Raw genomic sequence first — 15,241 nt, forward strand, 5'->3', positions numbered from 1 at the left:
TTAAAAGTGGTTGATATTGGACAAATAAAATCCAGTCCTGTCGGGTCTAATAAGAATTTTTAAGCAGTTCACTTCAGAGCTGGATAGCTTTGGTGGCACATCCAAAGGTTTTCTCCTTTCTCTGAATGATTATTACAGTATATGTAACGGCTGGGGAAATGCTATCTGTTGAAATCACTGATATTTTTTAATTTGTTTTTATTTTGTCCAAATTAGTGAACAATTCCACGTATTTACAGCAAGCTGCATTAGAAGAATATGGAGCTGACCTTCATGTTGCCCTGAGAAGTCGTAGAGATGAACTTTGCTACCTAAGGAAACTCACCGAACTGCTACTTCCCTTTATTCTTCCACCAAAAGCAACAGATAGCAGGTAAACTATATGTTAATGATGTAACTTATGATAAAAGTAAAATTATCACTTCTGTTTGTGTTTATTAGTTATGAAAACTTGGAACTTGCACAAAGAAAATGGAAAAGTTTAAGGGAAATCTACCATTAAAATCAATCTTAATAAACCAAGGACACTTAGTCATAGATCCAGGATAACTAATACAGTATAAGAAGACTGCAGTCACGGTGCCTGGATCTATGAGTAAGTGTCCCTGATTTCATGCTTGATTTTGATGTTAGATTTCCTTTAAAGGGGCTTTCCCACGAAACAAGTTAGGCCCTATCCTTCCCATGGAGAAAATACTTGAATCATATATGGGGAGTCTGGTGCGACTCTGCACGTACCAACTTCTCCCCTCGCAGGTACCGAGACTCACTCTCTAACCTACTGCCTCAGTTACCACCGAGAACAAATGTACACTTACCTCGCTCACCTATCCCTTGGGGCCCAATGGTATTACTGGAAGTAGGGAGGGGGGAGTTTACACCACTGATTTTCCAGGGTAGCTTTCGGGAGGAAAGGTGACATAACATCAATGTAAATAATCGCAGGGTCTGTATACTTGTGTTACTGGAATGCTAATTATGACTTGATTGCCCTTTCTTTGTAATGTTAGTACTTTAATACAAAAAGGTAAAAAGGATTGCCTTTAAGAGACCATCCTTTCTTTATAACCAAAAGAACAGACACGGAGAGTACTTAAAGGGATTTTCCCAGTAAACAAGTTTGGCCCTATCCACAGCTTGCTGATCGGTGGGGGTCTCAGTAATGGGACCTCACAGATGTGCCCCAGTTGGAATCCTTGTTGCTCCTGGAGATGAGTTGAACATGCACAACACAATGTCCAGGCTCTACACTCAATGCCATACACACAGTCACCACTGCCTGTTTGACCTGCCTAGCCAGGGAAAACCCTATGAGAAGAACTGCTGCTTCACCATATCCCTCTGAGGAGTCTAGTCTTAGATGAAACATGTAAGGGAGGTGCTAGTAGGCACGCTAATCAAGGGTCAGTTTGGGGGACTGCCGTTGTAAGGGCGGGAGTCATGGGGATAAGTTTGGGGCAGAATAGTGCTCCCCCAATGCTCAGAATATACCCCGTCTGCGGCTCCAATTTGTGAGTAATGACTCCTGCCCAGACCTTGCTTGCACATTGGCTCATCAGAAACCGAGTAAGAATGTTCATTACTATCTCTTTTTGCCATTAACCCCTTAATGACAGCCCTATCGGGTTTTTACGGCGGTCATTAAGGGTACTTCTTCTGACGCGTACGCCTTTCTACGGCGGCGCATCATAAGAAGATTTCGGGACACCGGGTCTCGCTGGTGCCGGTGTCGGGCTGTGATATCACAGCCCAGACCCGGCACTAACACCCGGGATTGGAAAGTTGTCAATAGTAAAAACAATGCGATTTGTTTTTATAAATGAGGTATCACCGCAGTCGTAGTGAACCAGAGAATAAAGATAAAATATTATTTTTACGTTACGGTGAGTGGGGGAAAAAAAATGCTAACAATCCAAAATAAAAATTGATGATTTTGTTTGTGTCCCCCTTGAAATAGTTAATTAAATCTCATGAATAAGCTATAGACTCCCAAAATAAATTATCTATACATTGTATATCATCCCGTACATAATAAGCCCTCATATGTTCGCATTACCAAAAAAATGCGACAATACAAATCTGCTGTGAATGGCGCCTCCATTCATTCTATACTCGGCCGTGCGCCCGTACAGCAGTCACCACCACATATGGGGTATCAGTACACTCGGGAGGAATTGGGCATCAAGCGTTGCAGTGCGTTTCATCATTTAATTTATTCTGAAAATGTCAGTTTTGGCCTAAATGAATGTATTTTCCAAAATAATTCTATAGTTTCTAAATCGCAGGTCCATATTTTTTAACCCATGTGAAACACTTAAAGGGTTAATAGACTTAATAGAAGTTGTTTTACATATGTTGAGGGGTGAAATTTCTATAGTGGGGTAATTTATGGGGTTTTACTATTATTTAGGCCTCTCAAAGTCACTTGGAAGCTGAGTTTTCCCTCAAAATGTGAGTTTTGGCAATTTTCATGAAAATAAGAAAAATCGCACCTAAAGTTCTGCACCTCATAACATCCTAGAAAAATGACTGGAAGCATAAAATATCCTCCCAACATAAAGCAGATATGCTGTAAATGTTAATTATCAAGCTTTTTGGGTAGTTTTACTTTCTGTCTGGAAACCAGAACATTTCAAACTTGGAAAATGAAGAATTTTTACAAACTTTTGCCAAATTTTCACTTTTTTTCAGAACTAAACGCAAAACTTATCACTTAAATTTTATAACTAACATGAAGTACAATGTGTCACGAGAAAACATTCTCAAAATCACCGGGATATGTTAAAGCGTTCCGAAGTTATAACCAATTATCGTGAGACTTGTCAGATTTGAAAAATCGAGTCTGGTCATTGAGCTGAAAACTAGTGTCGGTGATATGTTAAGGGGTTAAGCAGGTTTTTTTTGTTCATGTGGATTTGGGTTGCGTTAAAGTTTTGTAGACTCATCCATTTTTGGGTAATTTTTAGGTTTGCAAACCCGTTTTGTTTTCTAGGTGTGGGTGTTGACCCACTTTTTAATGACTTTCTCAATAAAGTTTTGTGCATTTTAATGGCTACCACTTTGTTTAATGCTGTAGTTGAATATTTTGTACCTAAGTGATGACATTCGGTTAATAAACATTCTGGTCTATTGTTATTGCTTTTATAACTGAGATGAGTGGAGCAGCAGGTCATGTATGGTCCATTCATCTCTATGGAGCTGATGGAGATTGGCAAGCGCCGTCCTGTTGCTCCACTTGTCTCCGAGAGCAACCAGGGATCTAACAGGAACCCTAGTTCTAGTGATCTGTGGGGGTGCCTTCACTGAGACCCCCATCGATTAGCAAGTTGGGACCTGTTCTGCTGATAGGGCCTAACTTGTTTCATGGGAAAACCCCTTTAAGTACTCTCCATGGTCAGTTCATATGGCTATAAAGAAAGTATTGTCTCTTAAAGGCAAACTCTTCTTTTTGGAAACCATGTTTTCCATTGGTGCAGGCCTGAAGTCCTGGGCATTGAAATCTTTTGAGACTTTTATGCTTCTGTCCAAGCATTTTTTCCCTTCCTGTTGCAGAGAAAATGTAATATTACATTCCATCTATGTGCTATTTAAACTAAACATACAGTCTTACAGGTAAAATCATGTTCTTTACATAATCTTTGGCTGAATGCACAGACCACAAGGCCATGTCTTCTGTTTCACCCTTTTTTGCCCAGTTTCCCTTTGTGGTGCCTTCCAATCTGCCTTCCTTGAGGGTTCACTGGGCCATGTATTTAGCCTATATGTGACCTGGAATCTGAAATTGTTTTTTTTAAAGGGTAATTTGGTTATTTTGTATTTATGTGACAATGTTACTATAGCTGGTTTTGTGTAAATTGATATTGCAGAAACTTTTTGTATATTTTCAGGCCCCTGACGTTGCTACTGAGGGAGATTCTCTCCGGTTCTGTGTTGCTTCCCTCAATGGACTTCTTGGCGGATCCAGTAGGTTTCTTTGACAATATGACTTCATGTGAAACACATGTTTTTTGGCTAATAGACTGACACCCCATACACAAAAAAATAAAAAAAAATCTACAATCGGGAAATAAAAACAGCTTTGATGTGATATATTTGTTTCTTACATTACTTAAGAAAAAAATTCAAAATGCATAAGCTGTTCTGATAGAACAGTGTGAGATTTTTTTATTGTCCATGTGTAACTTGTGTGAATATTTATATTTTTCTAGGATAATGTGAATCGGCTACTGCTTATTTACATTGATAATAGCCCTGTAAGTATTCCCATACTAGTTACACTTTTGTTCTTTTCAGTATGTGTTTTTTTTTTTTTTTTTTTATTACGTTCCTTTATTTTGAATATGTGCCCGTTTAATTTTCTTTTAGCCTGAACAAGCGACAGAGCCAACCTCCAACTTGGTACCATTCCTCCAGAAATTTGCAGAGTCCAGAAACAAGAATCCTTCGGTACGTTACTAGCTTTGAATGCCTTAAAGCAACTCTACCACTAAAATAAAGTAAAATTAAACTAAACATACTCGCCTATCGTCCTCTTCACCTCTATCCCTGCACTGGTCTTCTTCAAGCTTGAGAGGGAGGTAACGTCACGCAAGAGGCGTTAATTCATGCATCCTCCATGCCCGGTGGTGAACTGGGTTGGCTCAGGACGTTCCTGCCCCATGCCTGCGCAATACACATAGTCTGTGCCAGGTACTGGTGCAAGCTAAGGCACAATTCTACAGAAAGTCAGACCTGTCCTAGAACTGCCGGAGGCCAGAGACTCATATCCTGGAGCACCATGCATCAATCTTTCCCATTCCCATTAAGTACATTACAACATCATGCTTGTTTGACTTCCTACTGCCTTTCATGTTTCAGGTAACAGGCTTCTAATAGTTTGAGTGGATTTCTTTTCAAGGTACTGAAATTAGAATTGAAGGAGATCAGGGCAGAGCAGGACCTTCTTTTCCGATTTATGAATTTCCTGAAACAAGAGGGTGCTGTACATGTATTACAGTTTTGCTTGACCGTAGGTAAGTAATTGTTAAAAAAAAGTCTACTGAAGCAATTTTCAAGGTTTTGCGTATTTATGATTTAGAAACTAACTAAGGTTAGGAACAGACAGTGGAACTAGATTTCTGCTGCAGATTTTTAATCCAGAATGTGGATGGGACTTTGTATAAATCCCAACTACAATAGACAATTTCATTGTGGCTATTGTGGAGTCAAGTCCCCTGGCCTAGCAATGACTGCAGCTCGGACTCATTTTCAAGCTTGAAAAACGTTGTACTAGGCTTTATTTTCAAGGGGTGTCTTATTTTTTTCAGGGAAACAGGGTAAGCGCTTGCTTTGACTTTTTTGATGAAGTATATTACAAAATGTACTGTGCACTACATTATTCACTTCTGAAGTAAGAAATTGGCTTTAAAGTTTTAGAAATGTTTTAATTCTTACAAATGTGATGTGTGGCTGTTAATGTTTTCCACAGTTTGGCTGTAATTCATATTCCTTCTTTGTGATATCTCTGCATTATATTTTAGTGATAATCGTTAACATACACTGTAGTTTTAAGAGATAAGTGATCATAAATACTTTGTGTAATCCAATACTGTTTAATTTGCAGTGTATAAGTTTGGGAAAATGACGACTTGTTGTGTTTATTGAAGGTTGGATGGATGTTTTATTACTCTTAAAGGAAATCTGCTTTGAAAATCCACCATAATTAACCAGGGACACTTACTTATAGATCCAGGCACTGTGACTGTGGTAATTTTCTTTCATTATCCATGGTCTTTTTCGTTCTAAAAATTTAACTTTTAAAAATATGCTAATGAAACAGAAGGGCTCTGCGGATGTTACCAGAGCCCCTCCATGCTGTATCTTCACAGGCTGTTATACTGTGCAGGAGTACTTCCCCCTCCCCCTGCACAGAAGGCAGAGGAAGGGGAGACAGTGCAGCACGGAGGGGCTCTGGTAATTCCCCTAAAGCCCTTCTGTCTCATTAGCATAATTTTACTAATTGATTTTTTTAGAAGGAAGAGGCTATGGATAACAAATTTAAGAAGATTATACCACAGTCACGGTGCCTAGATCTATGGGTAAGTGTCCATGGTTTATCATGCTGGATTTTGGAAGTGTTGAGCTACCACTGTTACTGTCAGTGCTAGCAATGCTAGTAAGTCATTGCTGGGCTAGGTCAGAATGTCAAGGGGCTTTGGTGTGTTTTTTCCATTTTTAAATTAGTGCTTACTTTTAAATATTTTGCCATTAAGCTTAATAGATATTTTTTTCTTTGTTATAGAGGAATTTAACGACAAGATTTTAAGGCCAGAGCTGTCAGATGCTGAAATGCAGTCTCTCCATGAAGAGGTGAAAAAAATCTATCTTACGTATTGCTTGGAAGAAAGTATTGACAAGATCAGGTTTGACCCATTCATTGTGGATGAAATCCAAAGAAGTAAGTTATACATGTTTCATTAAAATGCTTTACAACCAAAGAGTTTGTAACTTTTATTAGTAATAAAACTGGAAAATAATATTAAGTGTGAAAACTCCTATTCACTAGATACAATTGGTGAAAACCTGTTCTACAGACCTGCCTGCATTATATGATTCAGGAATAAAATAGGACTGCGTCCTTGATTCCCACTTTTTTTTAGACCTTTCACATCCACAGTTTAAAATATAAAACTGTCAGCTACCAAATGCTTAGAGGAGCTTTCTCATTAAAGAGTCTTGTCCTCTATCCACTGGGAGGATGGGTTTCAGGTTGCTGGTTTCTCAAATGCTGGGACCCCCAGCGAATGGGGGACCTAATATTTCATTCAGTTTTCTAGGGGGGCTAAATAAGTGGGTGTCCAATTAGTGAGAAGAAGGGATAAGTGTATTTTTTATGGAATAGAAAAAAATCTTGAAATATCTGATTTTCATGCCCATTCTTAGGAACAAATGTTTGTAGGAACACAAGCTCTTGTTAATTTGCTGGTGTAAGGTAGCCTGATCATGGTGCAGTCCTAACCACCCCTATACTTGTTATTAGAAATAATAGCATGTGTGTTTGCAGCTTATAAAGTTCAAATGTGGCTTAACAAAACTGCACATGAACTATCACACTCGCTAACTGCATGGAATTTTATCTCTCTCTACTACTCCATCCTATGTCCTCCTCCCGTCTGTTATCCAGCAAACACCAGATATATACCAAGCCCCAGGCTTCTCTGCAGTCCCACTGGCCCAGGACTTTGTATATAAGATGGCGGTTGATGACTTGTTCAAGTATCAGCATTTTTATTTATTTATTTAAATGATTTTATTCTGTTCCCTTATAAAGAATGGCTGGACCATTATACAAGATCTTATACTTCTTGTCAACACCTTCATCCTCATAGACTGTAAGCTCTTGTGAGCAGGGCCCTCACTCCTATTCTTCCTTATGTCTGTTTGTACTCTGTAATGTAGTATTTTATTGTATGTCCCCTATGATTTGTAAAGCGCTACGGAATATAATGGCACTATATGATTAAAGATTATTATTATTATGAAGCATTTGGACAGGTTACATTGTGTGTAGATTCCTAAAATTGACTTCAGCTTATATACAAAGCCAGTGCCTGTTTCCCCGCTTATTGCATTTTTAGGGCAGTATTATGGGCTGCATATTGCCTTGTGAAGACAAAAATATACTTCGACCGTCAAATACGTTATGTGGAGGAGCCATATTCACAGCAGCAATCTTACCATTTAGTTTGCAATGTCTCTGTCTCTATGTTTTAAATCCCTGTCAAAATCTGAAAGATATTTCACAAATGCTCCCTCCATAATGTTTTTATAGTGTGTATTTCTGCCTCTTAGTATCAATGTAATGTTTGTTTGTTTTTACATTGGATTTGTAAACTTTTAACTTTTGTGTTTAGTTGCAGAAGGCCCCTACAATGAAGTGGTGAAGCTTCAGACTATGAGATGCCTGTTTGAAGCCTATGAGCACGTCCTCTCCCTCCTTGAAAATGTTTTCACGCCCATGTTTTGTCACAGCGATGAGGTAAATGATGGCATTCTATCAAAAAGTGGATCGATAGGCACCTTATTATAGAATGCAGGATTATCAGCATTAAAAAATATATATTTAATTTGTATATGCAGTATGTAATTTATTAAAGATAATTATATCTGGAGCCTGGTATGGACATTACTGCACTAGTGTTAATTATTGCTACTAGTTTTACGCCTATTTTAACACCTTTCTCCCTTAGTAGCACAAAGGTTAAAACCTACAGGTTGTCTATATGGGTGCTGCTGCACATCTCATCTGACGCCTCTCTGATAGTTGCTTTCAGTCTCCCTATATTCTCTTTGATCTCCAGAAATTACTGCACAGGATAGGGCCTAACTTGCTCAGTGATGACCCCCACAGATCACGAAAACGAGGGGTTCGATGGGGTCCCACGTGCCTCCGTCGGACCCCTCGTCCTGTGGATTGGGCCTATCCTTTGTTTGTGGGAAAACCCCTTTAAAGCCTAGCTTGGGTTTGCATAATGAACAACAACAGAGTTTAGATCAGAGTATATGATATAAGTTTAAATCACTATTTCTTGCTACCTTTTTGCATCTCTCTGTATTTTCTGTCAGTATTTTTTTTATTAAGCAAATGGCTTTTTCTGTGTCTGGCAGGAGTGTAAATAGTGTAGATGGGGGCCAACTGAAGAATGACTGGGTGATACACAGAAAATGTTGGCTAAATTGCCATGATGGCACTTTCCTAGCATCCAACCAAACAAACATACTTTGATCGCAAATTGGAACCTAATGTCTATGCCCAGCAATAGTTTTGTAGCCTGCAGTAAAATTCATTTATTTATTATTTTTTAATTCCAAAGTATTTTGTGTCTTTTTGCCCCAGTATTTTAGGCAGTTGCTTGAAGGTGCAGAGTCGCCGACACGCAGTTCAAAATTTAACAGGTATGTTTTAGGCTTATTATATTACATAAGAAATAGTCATTTGGGACCTGTGTGTAAAAGGTTCATCTTTCAGATAAAAACAAACTACTTGGCTACATCATTATTCTTTTTCCAAACGTTTGTTCAGTATTTAAATTGAATTGGTAAGAAAAAACTACTGTGACACCGGAAGTTGCGAGACATCAATTAACGGGGTTCTTGCCTAGCAACATGTTTTTACTTTTATTGGTGTCCAAGCTAAACCTCTGAAACTAATATGGTGACATGTCTTTCCCATTGTAAGAAAAGAGGAAACCGTGCTTTTAACATATTGATTATATATACTTATTGCAGAAATAGCCTCAGTTTGGAGGATATACGGTGAGTTCTCACCCTGCATGTTGGGATTGCTTCACTGTTTAGTTATGTGGTCGCATTTTCTGTGCTATGTCTCTTGTGTAAATTCTTGGTCTCCATTGGAAATTGTGTCCTATTTTATACCTTTTACACTAAATGCATTCATGACAAAAACATCACCATCAGTACAATGTGATCAATCCTGGCATTTAAATGCCAGTCTTAGCATTCCTCACACTCCAGTGCCCATATCTACTAAGAGTCTCTGGCCTCTTAGTAGATCCAGCCTAAATCTCCACTAGGTTGAACCTGTTTAGACTGGGCCTGACGGACATTTCTTCTAAAGTTCACACACATTCCCCAAAGTAGTGTGCGGGGCAGAAAAGCCCCAGAATTGGCGGGGATGGGGAGGTTTGCGAAAACTAATAGAAAAGGTAAAGTAAATATCCCCAATGACTAGTACAAGTGACGTAGAAGCCTTGGTTACTTCATTACTTTATTTGTGGAGATCCCACATTGTCCCAGCAGAATATCATTTTATAAAATTCCATTTTAAACATTTTTTTTTTGACAATAATGAGTCATATTTGCCAACCTAACATACTCCTGCCACTACTATTAGACTTGGTATCAAATTTTAAAAATGAAGATAAAAAAATTAACCAGTGTCTATAACTGATCAAACATAATCAATTGTTTTATAGAACTGTAAAAAAACAGTGATTAAAACCAGATAAAAATGTGTAAGCAGTACCACAGTGTATGGGTTGAATCCATGAGAACAAAACAGCTCAGGAGTAGGGCCCTACTCCTAAGCAGTCAAAATGAATGTATACGGTGGTCTTGGTAATGTAAAACTATATACTCTGTATTCCTTTTGCAGTTATGCATCCAGAAAAGTAACACCATTTTCAAATGTAGATGGTATATTGATGAGACAGGTATATGTGCCCACAATTACAGTAAATGTAATGAGCTGGGGGACAAAAGGAAGGCAAACATCTGGAGAAGCTTTTCCTAACAAAAACTTGCTGTGCATGCTTTTAACTGTGTACATACATATATAAAACTCCAGGCACAAGTGCGCCAAGTAACTCAGAACGTCAGAGCCACTGGAGGAGCTGGCTATTGACCATCCAGACCCAGCGCCACCCCCGTCATATCCATCTAGATTGTGAGTACAATGTACATTTACTGAAATCGTGAGCATAATATACATACATGTACCATCAATATACCATCTACATTTGTAAATATTGTGACTTTTCCGATTATATCATGGATGCATAAAAAATGGAATTGAATGACTTCAAAAGGAAGAGAGAGTATATAGCTTTAAATTAACAAGACCACCATGTATATTCATTTTGAACACGTAGGAGTAGGGTCCTACTTCTGAGTTGTATTGTCCTCCTGGATTCAACCTATAATCTTTGGTATTATCTACACAAACTTTTTCTTAATCTGTTTTATAGACCCTTTTATTTTTTATCTTTATTTTCATTTTAATTATAAATATTTGAAACATTTTATGTTTGTAGGTCTATTTGTAGTACCAACAATTAAGTTCGATTTTTGTTCCCAATTTTATTGCACTCTAGCTGTCAGAGTCTTCATTGTAGCACATTTTTGGGCCATAGCAGAGAAAAGAAGGTGCCACTGATCAAACTATCTCATATTTGCCAACCAGTAAAAGGCATTTTTGTTTAGACCTTTGCAACTTGTAACACTAATGGGGCATGGCCGCATTAAAAAGGTTGTGGCTTTATGGGGAAGGGGTATGGTTTAACTTGCACCCAAAAAAAGGCACATTCATCAACATTCTGTAAATGTAAACTAAGCAAACAAATAGGATGTGTGGCTATTTAGAGTTACAGACATAAATTATAGATTTACCCTTCAATATGAGATACTTTGATACATCTGCCACAGTTTGAAGGGACCCTAGCATCTCCAAGTATTATAATTTTGATATATTGTTTCTGTTCATTAAGTTATGTCTGAGAAATTTCTATATTTTAATATACATGCTAATGAAGCTGGTGGTGTACCAATTTATTACCATAGTACCTGGAGCACTGCTATTCCTGCCTGGACAACTAGATTTCTCAGCCTCATGACTAAACCTAGTGCCGTAAGGAAAAACTGTGAGCACATCCTATTCTAATCCATGTTTGTGACTCCCATAGAAATCAAAGGGGCTGCAAAAAAAAAAATGGATTGATCACAGTAGTATTAGGTTTTCTGTCCGTTTTTCTCATTGGTTGTTAGGCAACAAGTACATGACCTTATGGACTGGCCTTACTCTATCACGGATTACATGTGGATCAACTTTGTGGACACACACTATAACACGGGTAAAACACGAGTTGCCAACAGCCAACAAATACAACCATTGCAGCTGCAGATTGCGGACACTGAAAAACAGTGTTAGTGTGCAGGTAGCCTAGGACTGTTGTTGTAACCTTTAGGCGCTATTAACCCCTTAACGCTCTGCGCCGTAGCTCTACGGCGCAGAGGTATAAGGGATGTATGAAGAGGGCTCACGGGCTGAGTCCTCTTCATACAAAGGGGGGGGTTTTTGCATATTGCACAAAACCCCCACCGCTAATAACCGCGGTCGGTGCTTGCACCGATCGCGGCTAGTAACCCCTTCAACGCCGCCGGCAAAGTCGACGGCGGCGCGCGGGCGCCGCCATCTTTTCGATCGCCACGCCCCCGAACGTCATCGGGGGGCGGCGATCGGTTACCATGGTAGCCTCGGGTCTTCTTTTGACACGAGGCTACATGGCTTATGCAGGTTCGTTACAATGAGCCAGTGGCTCATTGTAATGTATGACCTGCAAAAATGCCATATATTGCAATACTGTAGTATTGCAGTATATGGTAGGAGCGATCTGACTATCTAGGGTTAATGTACCCTAGATGGTCTAAAAAATAGTGAAAAAAAAAAGTTTAAAAAATAAAAAAAATTACTAAAATATTAAAAGTTCAAATCACCCCCCTTTCCCTAGAACGGATATAAAACATAATAAACAGTAAAAATCACAAACATATTAGGTATAGCCGCGTCCCAAAATGCCCGATCTATCAAAATATAAAAACGGTTACGGCCGGTGGTGACCTCCGAGGCGGGAAATGGCGCCCAAATGTCCGAAATGCGACTTTTACACCTTTTTACATAACATAAAAAATGAAATAAAAAATGATCAAAATGTCGCACAGACCTCAAAATGGTAGCAATGAAAACGACGCCTCATTTCGCAAAAAATGACCCCTCACACATCTCCGTGCGCCAAAGTATGAAAAAGTTATTAGCGTCAGAAGATGGCAAACATTTTTTTTTCTTTTTTGTACACATTCGTTTAATTTTGGAAAATGTATTAAAACACAATAAAACCTATATAAATTTGGTATCACCGCGATCGTACTGAACCAAAGAATAAAGTAGGCATGTTATTTGGAGCGAAGAGTGAAAGTCGTAAAAACTGAGCCCACAAGAACGTGACGCACGTGACTTTTTTTTCAATTTTTCCACATTTGGAATTTTTTTTCAGCTTCGCAGTACACGGCATGTTAAAATAAATAACATCACGGGAAAGTAAAATTTGTTACGCACAAAATAAGCCCTCACACAGGTCTGTACACGGAAAAATGAAAAAGTTATGGATTTTTGAAGTTGGAGAGCGAGAAATCGGCCGAAAAACCCTGCGTCCTTAAGGGGTTAATAAATATGTCCCCGTGTCATAACTCTATACCTGCTGGGGACAGGTAGAGAGTTTGAAGCATGCAAAGGTTAGTTAACTACCAAGAATATTTACAAAAGTTAAATGAATTACATTACATGCCCAGAAAGTTGATTGAGATTCTTGTCACACAAATTATTGTTTATCTTGTTTGAGAAGATACTTTTTGTGTTCGGCAATACTGTCATGTTTGCTACCAGTGGTAAAAAAAGGATACAGCTCCCTATTTTACAGCCATATACTGCCTTTACATAGAACTGTATGAGATAAAGAAATAATTTCAATCCATTGTATTATATTGTATTGTATTATCTATAAAAGTAACAATATAATTCGATTTGATATTAAATATGTGTTCATAAGCAGAAGGGTTGGCTGCCTTAAAGTGTAACTGCTGTTTGAGATCATTTGTAATATTGTGACAGAGGAGTGTTGTGAACATATTTCTAATATACTTTATTAAGTAATTATGCTATAGTTTTTAAAGGGTGCAAAGTCTCTCTTTAATAACAATTGTTATGTTTTTAACCCCTTCACGCTCCGTGACGGATATATCCGCCACGGAGCTGTGAAGGTTGTATGAAGAAGGCTCACGGGCTGAGCCTTCTTCATACAGTGATGGGCTTTGTTGCATATCGCAGCAAAGACCCATCGCTATCACCCGCGGTCGGTGCTTGCACCGATCGCGGGTGTTAACCTCTTCCTTGCCGCCGGCAAAGTCGCCGGCGGCACTTTAAATTTGGCGGCGCGTGGGTGCCGCCATCTTACCTCCGATCGCCGCTCCCCCGAACGTCATCGGGGGGCGGCGATCGGTTGCCATGGTAGCCTCGGGTCTTCGTTTGACCCGAGGATACATGGCTTCTGCACATGCATTACAATGAGCCTGTGGCTCATTATAATGTATAGTGTGCAGAAATGCCATATACTGCGATACAGTAGTATTGCAGTATATGGCAGGAGCGATCAGACCATCTAGGGTTAATGTACCCTAGAGGGTCTAAGAAACAGTGGAAAAAAAGAGAAAAAAAAAAGTTTAAAAAATGTAAAAAAATAATAAAATATTAAAAGTTCAAATCACCCCCCTTTCCCTAGAACTGATATAAAATATAATAAATAGTAAAAATCACAGACACATTAGGTATCGCCGCGTCCCAAAATGCCCGATCTATCAAAATATAAAAACGGTTACGGGCGGCGGTGACCTCCGGAACGGCAAATGGCGCCCAAATGTCCAAAATGCGACTTTTACACCTTTTTAGATGACATAAAAAATGCAATAAAAAATGATCCAAATGTTGCACAGTCCTCAAAATGGTAGCAATGAGAACGTCGGCTCATTTCGCAAAAAATGACCCCTCACACATCTCCATGCGCCAAAGTATGAAAAAGTTATTAGCGTCAGAAGATGGCAAAAATTTTTTTTTCTTTTTTGTACACATTCGTTTAATTTTTGAAAATTTATTAAAACGCAATAAAACCTATATAAATTTGGTATCACTGCGATCACACCGAACCAAAGAATAAAGTAGGCATGTTATTTGGAGCGCAGAGTGAAAGTCGTAAAAACTGAGCCCACAAGAACATGACGCACATGCAGTTTTTTTCAATTTTTCCACATTTGGAATTTTTTTGCGGCTTCCCACTACATGGCATGAAATAATAAATAACATCATGGGAAAGTAAAATTTGTTACGCACAAAATAAGCCCTCACACAGCTCTGTACACGGAAAAATGAAAAAGTTATGGATTTTTGAAGATGGAGAGCGAGAAATCAGCGAAAATACCCTGCGTCCTTAAGGGGTTAAAGGTATATTCTAAAAATATTCACAACACTCTGCCAACACAATAAATTAAACATTGTGGGCATAATTTTATAGATCTGTGCAAGTTACATATACTTACAGCAGTTTAGCTGGAATAGACTAAAGGTGGCAAACTCCTTTAAACATTTCACTCCAGTGAAGGCAGTATGTCTGGCTCCTGCATCATGATGCACAATGCATGACCAGTAAATAGATGCCATGCCCAGTGCTGTTCCCCTAATGCATCTTTTGTCTTAACATGGCTGCCTGGATGACACAGTTGTCCCATAACATGTTGTCTGTATACACATGTTCCAGATTGTTGTTGTGACTGCAAGTATTTGTGGCACTTGCTGTAGTCTTGCCTTTGTGGCCTTTCATACTAACTGCTTTTTTTATTAATGTTTTTTAAACTATTTTCA

General features: G+C 38.7%; 1 protein-coding gene across 3 annotated transcripts in view; it reads left to right on the top strand.

Annotated features, from left to right (window-relative positions):
* The window catches only part of SNX14 (sorting nexin 14), a 40,102-nt gene that overhangs the window by 11,270 nt on the left and 13,591 nt on the right, over positions 1–15,241 (top strand). For 2 of the 3 annotated variants that reach the window (XM_072142011.1, XM_072142012.1), the window contains exons 8-16: positions 217–373; positions 3,888–3,963; positions 4,209–4,253; positions 4,366–4,446; positions 4,898–5,012; positions 6,281–6,436; positions 7,893–8,017; positions 8,876–8,934; positions 9,268–9,294. In XM_072142011.1, the coding sequence (XP_071998112.1) occupies positions 217–373; positions 3,888–3,963; positions 4,209–4,253; positions 4,366–4,446; positions 4,898–5,012; positions 6,281–6,436; positions 7,893–8,017; positions 8,876–8,934; positions 9,268–9,294 (841 nt within the window). The remainder of the gene's footprint in view (positions 1–216; positions 374–3,887; positions 3,964–4,208; positions 4,254–4,365; positions 4,447–4,897; positions 5,013–6,280; positions 6,437–7,892; positions 8,018–8,875; positions 8,935–9,267; positions 9,295–15,241) is intronic. The other variant, XM_072142013.1, reaches the window with a different exon arrangement.

Source organism: Engystomops pustulosus, chromosome 3 (assembly GCF_040894005.1).
Source record: "Engystomops pustulosus chromosome 3, aEngPut4.maternal, whole genome shotgun sequence".
NCBI lineage: Eukaryota > Metazoa > Chordata > Amphibia > Anura > Leptodactylidae > Engystomops > Engystomops pustulosus.